Below are 13,221 nucleotides of genomic sequence, written 5' to 3'. Positions count from 1 at the left end.
TGTTAGGAAATAGTCATTGAAATTTTGGCCTTCTTGGATACATTTCCTAGATTTTCACACTTTCTTTGATTGCTAATTCATATTCTGCTTCCTGCTATTGCCAGTTTGTTGATTTTATCTCTAAGTCATATCCCCCTGATGTAGATGGCCAGGCCCTCTAACTTCTACCAAAAGGAAGGCAACCTGCATAAATCCTATCCTCCCTACTTGTAAAATGCTCACTCACGTTATCAGAATTTGCTGTTGCCCTAGTCTATTCAATGAAGGTAAGACATCACATATCCTTTGAAGTGCTTTTTTTCTCTCCCCTTCATTTTAATTTTTGTATATGCCTGATATGTAGTCCTAATTTTTTCAGCTCTGAATAAATTATATGTCCATATATCAGTATGTGCTTAGGATCATCCCAAAGATGGTCATCTTCCAGTACTTAAAAAAAGATATGTATATGTGTATGTATATATGTATGCAGCTAGGTTTTTTACTTTTGAATTTACTAAACCTACTATCCTGTTTTTTTTTTTCACTTCACAAGATATTTTGAAGCTCCTTCATATCAGTACATCAGATTCACTTCCTTCTTTTTATTAACAGCATAGTATTCTTCTTCTTTAATTTATTGGGGTGACATTGGTTAACAAGATTGTATATAAGTTTCAAGTGTAAAGTTCTGTAATACATCATCTCTATATTAAATTGTGTTCACTGCTCAAAGCCTACTCTCCTTCTGTCACCATGTATTTGACCCATTTACCCTCTTCAGCCTTTCCCCACCCCCTTCCAACTCTGATAACCACCATACTGTTGTCCGTATCCATGAGGTTTTTTTTTTATTTGTTGCTTTCTATTTTATATCCCACATGTGAGTGAAATCATATAGTTCTCGTCCTTTTCATTCTGACTTATTTTGCTTAGCATGATACTCTCAGGATCCTTCCATGTTGTCGCAAATGGCAGTATTTCATCTTTTCTTATGGATGAGTAATATTCTATTGTATATATGTACCACATCTCCCTTACCAAAGGACATTTAGGTTGTTTCCATGTCTTGGCTACTGTGAATAATGCCAGCTTAGTATTCTATGCAGTATTCACAGTATAGTTGTAATTTATTTTACCATTTCTCTATTTAGTTTTATTTTTCTCATTTTTAATATTTCAGATGATGCTGCAGTCAACTTCTTTGGATGTTTATCTGTGTAGTTTTAAGTATTTTTTTAAGACAGAGTCCTACAGATGGCCTTTCTGATTACAAGGGCATGGATATTCAGAAGTTTGGTCCTCTCCCCCACACATGCAAAAATACTGGATTTACACTCTTTTCCACCATACACGGGAGGATCTCTTTCTCCTCCTTCTCCCCCACACAAAATATTATCGATCCTTTTAATTTATGCTAATCTTATTACTTAACTGTGTTTTCTGTTTTTATTTGTGTATATGCTTGATTAATAGTGAGGCTGAGCAGACTTTTCCTATTTTTCATAAAACAATGCTCTCAGAAGGATTAAACGGCTAAAAGTAGAAATATCTTTAAAATCCTTCAAGAAACTACAGAAAATATATAATCACCTAGGGATAAGTTCATAAAGTAAAAGTTAATAGATTTTTAACCCCATCTATAAAAAAATGTATGCAAACAAAATGCATCAGAATATAATTGAATGACAACTAACATACCAAGAGGAAATGTTTGCTACACTTAGCAAACAAAACATTAATACTGATAATATATAAGGAGCTCCTACAAATTAGTAAGGAAAAGGACTCAATAGAAAAATGAATAAATATTTCGTAGAAGGGGAATTTTAAATGGCCAATAAATGAAAAGATGCTTAACCTACTTTGTTTTTTATTGTTAACAATACAAAATGGTTGTCATTTTATGTCAATATGTATAGATGTTCTTTAAATAATTGTATGGATTATCATTGTTTATTTAAACATTAATCTGTTGATGAACATCTAGGTGGTTCTATAGTTTTCACTATGATAAATAATTTTACAGTGAGAGAGAGAGAGAGAGTGTGTGTGTGTGTGTATGTGACACAGGCATCATTTTTTTAGTCTTGGCCTATCAGGTGAAAAATTCTACTTATTTTAAAAAATAGTCTCTTTGATTATTGGTAAGATTGAATATCTCTTAATGTTTATATTTTTAAATGTTTATATGCTATTTTTCTTTATTAACTGCTTCTTAGTATTAATTTTCTTCTTTGAATGATTGCTTATCCTGTACTCATTTTTCTGTTAGTATCGGTATTGATTATATGAACTCTATATATAATTAGTGATATCCCTTTTCTGTCATACAAGTTTGGATATGTGATTCCTATAACTTGTTTTACTTATCATCGTTTTACTTGCCAGATTTTTACACATCATATTAATATTTCTCTAATCGAATTCATCTCTGTTCATTATTTAATTATATCATTTATATCTGTGATATCATTTTCTCTGTTATATCATTGTTCCTTCTCTAGATTGTATTTTCTTCAAAACAAAGAATTATGCCCCCTCATATAGGTCTGGCACAGTACCACTTACTTTATAATAACAGCTTCTTGATGATTGCTCATAAGTGAGGCTCTAGAAATAGACACTGAGGTTCTAGAAGCTTTCGAAGCTCCTTCACACTTGATTAGATCCAACCAGCAACAGAGTTTTGCCATCCTTTCACCAGACTTGCTCATTATACTTAAGAGAAGAGTGTAATGTTACTATGTAATGGATCTACTATGCATATTCTCACTGCTTTAAATTCACTGATCATATAAAAAGGAAGAATGCACTAGTTTAGTGTTTGATCTTTACCACATAGATCTAACGTCATGATCAATTGCTTTCAGTATTTTCTTTGAAATCACATAAAGGTTCATATGTGCCAAATTTCATAAGGATCACATGATAAGGTCAGGAAATACAAATTCCAAGGCAGAATTTATATGCCCAGTTCACATGTGACAGTAATACTATATAACCATATGTTGAATATAATACACTGTATGTAAATGCTATTCTTGAAAGCGATCCAATCAATAAAACCTAAAATAAATAACACTTTAATAACACATTTCAAATCAACTGAAAATGGAATAGATGGAATCTATGGCAAGAACATCCCTGTAAAATTGACATTCAGAGGCCATTAAAACACAGAGAGTAAAACAATCTTGAAACTAAAGAAAAACTGTGAATATTTAGAAGTTTTTAAAAAGCCTACCACATTGTATGCCAAGATACAGCAGTCGTTTTTATTTAAAGTGCTATTTCAATAAAAACTGTGGTTTGCTAAGTATTAAAAAGAAAATTCCATTTGCCATCACCAATAGCTAAAAAATGCTTTTAAAATATATATACAATATTAACCAGAAAGAAATGTTTTAAAAAAAACACAATATTTAATAGAAAAAGTTAAACCAGAAAAAAATGTCAAGTTTTAGTTATAATTGGGACTATTAAAAGATCGGCCAATTTTTATCATTAAAGAAGGTTATGGGAAAGCTACTGAAGCTAACTTCAAAAGCCTAGCAGTAAAATGTGATTGTAATGTCAGTAAAACTCTGAAACAGATCAAATAACCCCTAAGTAGTACTAATCCACTGCTTCTTTGAACATGTATATGCTTTTTTTTAAGCTGAAAAGCTTGCACTTTTTTCTTTAATTTGTTTCCAACATCCCGTTTTTTCTTAAAAATAAAAAGGAATCCACCTATTCAACTGTTAACAGTCAACAGCTCAGAATGCAGAAACTTTACCATTAGTCAGAGGTGATGTGAGTTAAGATTTGAAATGTCTTTTCCTTTTTGGCCTGGTTCTGGACAATATGGTTTCATCATTCCACCTTGTACAGAGAGAGCCTCTCTTTCTCCATACAAGTATTTGTGTATTGTATGTATACAAACAAATTAATCAATGAAGGTTACACACTGTAGTTAATCAGATTTTCCTCTTGTTTATCAGCTGAAACTCTTATACCAAAATGAGATATTTATGATATAGTCGACATTTTTAATTTCAATTTTATCACTTCAGATCCTGGGAAGACTCTGCCTGAAGCCCTTGATTACTGCACAGTTTGGCTGCAGACGGTGCCTGGAGAAATAGACAGCAAAAGTGGTATTCCACCTTCCCTTGTAATGCTACAGATTAAAGACTTTCTTAATGGACCAGGTAAGAAAGTCATACTTCAAATGTGTGTATTTTTTTTTCATGAGAGTATATTAACATGTACACAGGGTCTATTAGTAATCTTGAGATTCATTGCCAAAAATGAACAGTTCATTTGTTTTCCAAAAGTGTACTCTTCTGCTCAGGCTGCCCATTATGAAGATCAATAGGCAGATATTAATATGCATTGAAAATTACCTGTAGTCTGGCAAAAAGTAGTTAACAATTAAAGAATAATTGACCGGAAGCCAAAGACCCAAGATTTTATTTCTACTTTTTCTACTAAATAACTGTGTGACCTTAGGCAGTTGATCTAATCTATTGTGCCTCAGTTTCCTTATTTATAAATGAAGAGAGAAGAATAGATGGATGGGTGGATAAATGGTCGGGTTGGTGAGTGAGTGGATGGATGGATGGATGAGATACGTGATATACATATATAAGGCAGTGTACACAGATACATTTGATATATAAATATACTTATTTCAGTTGCTTAGCAAAGTGCTAGAAACATTTTTACTCAGTTTTCAATAGATATACATATCAAAATGTATTTATTGCATATTTATTATGTCCCAAGTAGTGTTTTACGTACTCATATAAACCAACGAATAGGCACTATAATTATCCCTATTTTATGAATAAGTAAGCTAAACTGAGTGCAAAATATCCCTGTGTGGACCTGGGTGAAATGTATGCTATAGTGAGCCAATGCACGTGACAATGCACGACTACAGACGGAGGTGGCGGCTGGTCATGTCCGGGGTCCAATTCTTCTTAAGCATATTTCTCCAGTGCTGGCATTTAAAAGTATAGAACTATGAAGAACTATTTCTAATTATCATAAGCATCTAGACATAGTTTTAAAGACTCAACGGAAAGCGGGAAGCTGATGAGGAAAACTGAGGGAGTCATTAAAGTTGGAAGAAGTCTTCAGGGTGAGGTAATGGATGAATTGAGAGGAGTGTGAGTCCTAGAACTTGCTTAGTGAGTGTGAAGTACTATATTTCATTGACTCTAAGCCACTTCCAATTATAGGAAAAAACATTTTATGTATCACTAGGAGAAAAAAATATCCACTGTTTAAACTATGATATGGTTCTTTCTTATGTCAGTTGCAGGACACTTACTTCCTGACTTCAGAGTTATTCACATGTAAAAAACTGAACATGTTAGAATGGATAAAATAGGGGAAGATCATATGGTTAGTTAATGGAGAAAGGAGAGGGAAACTTGGGTTTACCCCTTATTTCTCTTTTTCAGTGTCAGACTCTTTTTTGTTTTTTGGCACAGTCTTTTACCCACTTTGGCTAGAAAGCTCTCTTCTAGTTTACATTCGATTGACTTGTTTGTAAAAGGGATGGGACCTGTAAATGGTAAATTGTTTACCTATTTTCATGGCAATCAAATAAATTGAATTTTAAGAGATGTGTCAGTGAATGAATCAAAAATTATGCTTACAGTTCTAGAACTTAATATGAGTAGTAGAAATGTGATTTTTAAAAATAGTTGTACTTTGTGTTTCTTGTACTTTTTTAAATTGGAAATTACACGTATGCCATTTCTAATCTTATGTTCAGTCAATAATAGTTATAATCCATCTAGAGAGTCAAACTTTGAAATAAATGATTTGAAATAGTTATTTTACAGCATCGCTTCTCTAACTTGAGTGTACATTTAAAGTATCTCTGGGGAGCTCGTTAAAATGCAAATATAATTTAATAGTTCTAGAAGATAGGTAGGAAATTGTACATTTCTAACATGCTCTCAGGTAAAGTGGATGCTGTTGGTCTGGAGACGATACTTTTTGTACCAAGGTTTTATGTAACTAATATATGAAAGAAAAAAAATGTATGATTTTCATAATATCATCAGTTACAAGTATTGAAGACCAAACTGCAGATATTTTGGGGGGTTTAAGATAAGGGAATGATACAAAGAATGATGAGTGGTTTTTTAAATGGTATTTTTATTATGAAAAATCAGAAACAATGTCCAGTGAATGGTTTAAGTTCTTCAATATCGAAGAGTCCAGTTCTTCTAAGTCTCTTTTAATCGAGAGTACTTTTCTTTCATAAATTATTTGAGGGAAGATTAGTTCGAATGATATATCAGCTGTGTGGGATTCCACTGAAACACTAAACAAACTTGAATTGCTCCAGAATTCCCTGTCGTAGACAAAAATTTCTTTATTGTAAACGATTTGTCACTTAAAGTATATATTCCACTTAAAGTAGGTGTTATTCCAGAGCATAATTATATTCTCTAACTACACAGCCAAATTGCCACTCTATACTAATTTAGAGTTCAATAAGAAAAATAGGACACATTAAAGCATTTCTTGCCATGGGAATGTATTACTTTATAGATTTTTGGCAAGTCAAGAAAATTTTTTTTTTCAAATTTTGGGTAATAGTATATACTAAGAGGAATATTATTTATGCTGAGATATGGGGAACAAACTTCAGCTTTATAGTATTACCTAATACCATTCTCTTTTCTTGAAAAATAAAAAGAAAGGCTTTTTTAGTTTTGCAACTAATCCTTCTAATTTTTATGCAGTGTTATCATTAAGAATCATTTACTACCATTAGATTTTTTTATCTATGTTCCCATCTTATTTAAGAATCATTTCCAAAGAATGTTTTATGCTACCTCTCTAAAGTAGTATATTTCCAGTTATTCTTTTTTGCTCTTGAATTAAGATTGCAGTAGCCATAAAAGTTATGGCCCTTAGGGGTAGAGGAAATACAGATTATAACTACCTAATTTTAAATTTTCTTCATAAAGATGCAAACTTAACAGCTTTTGAATTCTGCCTTTCAGATTTATTTTTCAGGAATTATTTGATCTAAACAAAGTGATAAAAATGCTGCTCTTTAGCATTTGTTTTTAGAAAAAAAATGCAAAGTTTTTAAGTATTCTCTTATTAATAGTACCTTAGACAAATGGTAGGTCCCAACTTCTATATCAAAAACCCCTTCAGTACGCTCTCAGCACCCCCACCTCCTTTCTGCAGAGGCAGCAATTGTACCCATTAGCAAGGTCAGTGGCTTTGAGAAACCTGGAAAACAGCAGCTACCAGAAACCCACTAGAATAATATCTCCAGCAGGTGATAGATTAGTTGGAACAAATTGGAACCATTGCAGTTCAGCAATCCTGGTTTCTTTCAAGCTGTTTTTAAAATGTCGTCATTTTAATACACAATCTAAGCCCCGCAGAACAGTCCACAGCAGGTTAATTTGAATCATATGATGTGTCACTGCCCTCAGCTGACATGAGCTCTATTCCATGTGTGAAGCCATAATAAATCCATTCCCAACCGAGGAGAATTCCCCGTGAGAAGGTGAACTAATCCAGGCCTCACACTGGCATGCTAGCCCTCCATAATTGAAAGCAGGGCCACCTGTTCTCTGCACAGTTAGCCTATAGAGGAAAAATTAGCATTAGATCAGATATTTCTTATACTGAAAAATCATTCATACTTCTTGCAAATTCAGCTGTGAACTGCTTGGTATGACATCATACAGAAAGGTAGGAATGTGCCCACTTGATCCCAGTTTAAAGTTTTGTTAACCATAGGATTTCTTACCTTTGAAATGAGATTTTTTTTTTTTTTTTTTTTTTTTTGTTTTTTTTTTTTTTTTTTAATTTAATGGGAGCTGACACGTGAGGAGAAGAAATGGGAAGGGTGCAGATTTTTCTAATTAACTCAGGGTCGTTTGCAAAAAGAGTTGAGCTCCCTGGTATTTTTTTCATTGCTCCTTTGCAGACGTATTTTTGAACACTGTCACTGTAGCCATAAAATGACATTTAAATGATAACAAAGAAAAAAATATGCCCAAATGGGAAAACTTTCCGTCATCGTTTATGTTTTATTGTAATTAGCATACCACAATCTTCATATAATTTAAGTAACATAGTTATAGCAAGAACAGAGTTATGGCTGCAGTTTCACATTTCTTTTAGTATACTTCTAGTTGAAACACATAGCCCCTGATTTTTTTTTTTCTTAAGAAAATCGTTTCTTTAGCCACTCCTTGTTTAATCTATTCATTAACTTAAGCTTTGTTTCAGAGATTGCTTTCATTTTTGGTTTTATCTGATTTTTGTTTTAAAATTTTATTTGACTTTTAATTTGTTGTAATCCTATTTTGAAAACTGTTTTCTTATGTTTTATGGATTAACTTACTATGTTATTGGTTGCAATGATTTTAATTTTTACTTTATGTTATAGGTGGCAATTATTTTAATTTTAATTTTTAAAAAATCAAAAAAATTCTAGAATATCCCATTTCCACAAACATCTTTGATTTGGATAAAAATGTAAACTTAAATAATGTAAAATATTACTTTAAAAATTTCTCAGTTACAGTAACATACCATTTAAATAGGTTTGTTTATATGAATATAAAGTAGAAATTTTGCATTGTTTACCCCCCAAAATATATATTTTTGAAATGTGTTTTTTGTTTTGGGGTTCGTTTGTTTGTTTTGTTGAACTCTTTTTATGTTCTTTTATTCCTGAATTCATTACTCAATATGGATTAATTCAGACATATCTTGAAGGTGACTGATTCAGGAGAAGTAAGATACCTGAAAAAGATGACCCAAATAGCCTCCCGATATTTTCCATAGTGGTAAACGAAAAATAAGTAATATAGTTTTTAAATGCAAGAAGATTCAAAGTGAAAGAAAGCATCTTAAGAAGCTAATTTAAAATTATTTATTTTAATGTAGACTTGATAGTTAACCTTTTGCTTTTTTTTTCCAGAAATTAGGACAAGGCCCATTTCCTAATCATTGGAGTCCTGTCTTTATCTTAATCCAGTTTTATAGCCATACTAGCAGGCTATCTTCTACATTTAAGAAATGTAAACTAGTTAATAAAACTGTAAGAACCTTGACTTTTACATTTCCTGAGTTTTACGGGCTTCAATTTGCAGCATCAGCATTACATTATTGTAGTTTATATTCCCCATGATTTATCAAAATGAAATAGTAAACTTGATGTCAGAATGTCAACTATGGAATAGACCAAGAATTTTAAAATGCAGGAAATCTTTTCATTATTTCAACCTTAGTGTTTCAACTCTAACTTGGATTTTTGGAAGAAATGAGAAAAATGGATGATTTTTCAATTAACTGATGTTTAATAAACTTTTTTCTTTTATTCAGCTAACAACCTGATTTTAATACCAGATTTTCTACTGTAGAATCAGTAAGCCATATTAATTACTTTCCAGCACTGTAGAATGAAGGGACTGTAAATCTTTGAAGCTCTGGCTAACAGTGGTCCCTCCAGGGGACAACACTTGGCTAAGTAGTAGGACCCGAAGAATCACAGAAACTGACTCTGGGGGTGGCTAGATGGTAAGAGGCCATCCCATAGTCTCCTGCGGGGGAGTCAGTAGTATGGCAATTATTTAGATTTTTATTTCTCCATGTACTCTAATTCTATCAGAGTTCTTTCCTCTACAGAAGAGAATTAGGGTAATTGGGGGATATCTTTTTAGGAACACGGAGTAGGCTAAGGTAGAAAAAAAAAAGAACGTTATCTGCCTTCTCCTAACTTTCCAACTTCGTGTTTGCATACAGCTCTCCTTTCCCTGACTGTATAGCCTTGTGCCTTCCCAAGTACACAGTCGTGTGCCTCCTGTTTTTATCTCGCTCATGACAAACAATAACCTCGACTGTCTTTTGTGCTCTCATCTCCCAAATGCCTGCTTCTAGTTTTGTCTTATCCAATTCTAGGACTATTTCTCCATCTGCCTATTAGATATGTTTAGTTATTTAAAATTCAGCATATCTACATTAAATAAAACCATTTTCTTCACTCTTCTTATTCACTCTTTAATATAGTCTTCAGTAGTCTTCAGATTTTTTACATGTGCTCATGATAGCAGCATAATTCCACTCATGTCCTCTCACAATTTTACTATCACTTTTGATTCATCCTTCTTTTTATTTCAACTCCCTTTAGCTTTTATTTTGAAATGGTCCTCCATTGTGCCTGCTACCTTCCTGGTAGAGATTTATGCCCTGATTACTTCCTCAGTCTTCGTGAACCTGATTACTTCAGATTCTCCTTTTATTCGATAATCCTATCCCCTGTGCCCTTGCTAGATTAGCCTCCCCTGTCAAACTCAAGGAATCTTGACCACCCACCTCCCTCAGTTCATCAAGTCAAAACTCCCCTCAGCCCTCAAGACTTTCTGTAATTAGGTATCACCTGGACAATCCAGGTTTACTATCACTAAGCAGGTGATCCTAATCATTTTACTTCTTTGAACCTCAGTATTTTCTCCTATAACGTAAGAGAATTATTTTAAGGATACCTTCAAGTTCTAAAATGATGGGTGTAATCCCCAGTAGAACTCTTCATTCATTTGTTTCCACAAGTATTTATGAGCAACTACAATATTCTAAGTATTGCTCTAAGTTCGGAAATATAGTGATGAGCAATAGATAGATAGTTCCGTCTCTCAAGAAATGCATACAATCTAATAGAAAAGACAGAATTTGATTACCAAATAGTCACACAAAGTAATATATAGTTATAAGCTAACATAAGTGTTAAGAAGTTCTTTGGGTTCATTACAAAGTGAAGATTTAGAGATGCTTCTCTAAGTAACTGACACTTGAGCTGAGTTACACAGGATGAAAAGGGGTTAACCAAGAACATCGAGGGGAGGGTGGATTTCCGGGAGAATTTGCAGAAGACCCTATGGGGAGAGAGATTATGGCTCATTAAAGGAAATGAATACAGGCAGAGCAAGGGAACAGTGGTGTGAGGTGAGGCTGTAGGAAGAGGCAGAAGCCCAGCCTTGCTGGCTATAATAAAAGATTTTCCATTTTTATCTTAGGAGCGCTGGGGAACCATTGAAGAGCTTTAAGCAGGACATGTATGTGATGGGGGAGAAAGGCATATGTGTGTGCGTGTGCGTGCATGTGTGTGTCTCTATGTTTATATTTGCATTTTGAAAAGATGATTCTAGTTGCAGGGTGGAAAATAGATAACAGGGGCTAAAGTAAATGCATGGGACCAGTTAGGAGAATATTACTGTAGTACTGGTGTAGATAATGCTAAGTTGAATCAGGGAATGATAATAGCAGTAGGGAAAATGAAAGATTTAGTGGATATTGGGGAGGCAGAATCCACAGACATTGGTGATGGCATAGAGGGAATGGAGGATAAGATTTACTCATGACATCTGGGTTTCTGACTGGTCTTACTGGATGGATGGTGTTCTGGACTGAATTATTGTTGAAGCCCAAATGCCTTGTGTTGTGGTTTTTGGAGATGGAGCCTGTGGAAGATGATTGGGTTTAGATGAGGTCATGAGGGTAGAGCCCTCATGATGGGATTAGTGTGCTTATAAGAAGAGACACCAGAGAGCTTCTGTCTCTGTCTCTGCCATGTGAGGACACAGTGAGAAGGCAGCCATCTGCAAGCCAGGAAGAGAGCCTTCAACCATGCTGGCATCTCAGAATTCCAGCCTCTATAATTGTGAGAAAATAAATTTCTGTTGTGTAAGTTAGTCTATGGTATTTTGTTATGGCAGCCCAAGCTGAGACAGGTGGTGGTCCTGTTTACTGAGATAGAAAATACTTGAAAAGAACCACATTGGTTTTGTATATATTTTTTACTTGTGTTCGTGCACACAGATCCAGGGGAAAGCCCTGACACTGAAAATCTACCTCTGTAACTAGAGGTCAGGGAAGGACCAAAGAAAGAAGCTGGCCACTCCAGTCTAGTAATTAGTAGACTTTATTAAAGGAAATTACACACGAGGTATGTCTTTGGCACCTGTAAGACAAAATGGATCCCCATACACATGGCAAGCACCAAAAAATTATAAAAGGTAAAGGAGGGGACCATCATGGGTACTAGTTTATGAACATTGCCAGGTATGGGAAATTACTTAATGTGCTTGACCACGTCAGGACAACAGCCTATTCAGAAACCAGCACATAGCAGGAGGCAAGGGAGGGGTGCTAATTTATTTCAGAATGAATGCCAGTTACAATCAGACAGTCTCTAAGAGGGGAAAGCAACCTCTGTTCCGGCTCAGGTCTAGTTCACAAGACAGACAGCAGGGAACAGTCTCTCCTCCACAATTTATGAGAGTCGGGAGAGATCACAAAATTTGCCTTGGGCATGTGGGGTTTGCGGCAGTTGTACATTCATACCTGGAGCTCACAGGAGACGCTAAGATTTGTGATAAAATTTTAGATGTTTTGGAGTCTTTAGAATATAGGTGCTAATTCAAGTCATGGTCATGGATGAGATTATTCAAAGAAAATGTAGATGAGAAACAGAGAAAAGAGCTTAAAACTTCTTCTTGAAGATGTCCAATCAAAATTTACTAGCCAGGAGGATGAGGAGCCTGGAAAGTCAACTGAGGGCTAAGAGGAACATTTGAAGAATGTTGTAAAGTCAAACCAAGGAAAAGGAGTGTTTCAAAAAAGAAGTACTCAACAATGTCAAGTAGTGACACAGAAAGATGAAACACTGAAACTTATCTAATAGATTTATAGACATTGTGACTACAGGTGATCTTCCCCCTGAAATAACCTGGATGGACACGAGGCTGGTATGCATTGAGGAGTGAGGAGGAGGAAAAGAAATAGTAGCAGAGTCTACAGCCATGCTACCCTGAACAAGCCCGATCCCATTTGATCTCGGAAGCTAAGCAGGATCCGGCCTGGTTAGTACTTGCATGGTAGACTACCTAGGATTGTAAGCTGACAAGGTCCTTGCAATCTGTGAGGTCAACCAAGGGTTGCCTCACCTAAACAATAAAAAAATAAAGAAAAAAGAGATAGTAGCGGAGAGTATAAGTAACTCTTCTGAGAAGCTTGACTGTGAAGAATAATAAGGGCAATATGTGAAGGGGCATTTGGGGTCAGGGCTTTTAGGTTTTATTTTTATGATAAAAGAGACTTGGGTTTTTTCATGTTTAAATAATCAGCAATAGGAATCCAGTTGAGAGAAGAGGTGGATAAACTAAAAGGAGAAAAGATAAAGGTGGGTTCTTTAGAAAG

At 34.5% G+C, this 13,221-nt stretch overlaps 1 protein-coding gene across 1 annotated transcript in view; it reads left to right on the top strand.

Moving 5' to 3' along the window:
- Positions 1 to 13,221, top strand: part of VPS13B (vacuolar protein sorting 13 homolog B) — a gene marked incomplete at its 3' end in the record, with an annotated part of 647,903 nt that overhangs the window by 489,437 nt on the left and 145,245 nt on the right. The window contains exon 35 of the mRNA XM_025050073.1: positions 4,038 to 4,175. Coding sequence (XP_024905841.1) covers positions 4,038 to 4,175 — 138 coding nt within the window. The remainder of the gene's footprint in view (positions 1 to 4,037; positions 4,176 to 13,221) is intronic.

This window comes from Pteropus alecto, unplaced genomic scaffold, assembly GCF_000325575.1.
Source record: "Pteropus alecto unplaced genomic scaffold, ASM32557v1 scaffold164, whole genome shotgun sequence".
NCBI lineage: Eukaryota > Metazoa > Chordata > Mammalia > Chiroptera > Pteropodidae > Pteropus > Pteropus alecto.
This window is presented reverse-complemented; position numbering and strand designations above follow the sequence as displayed.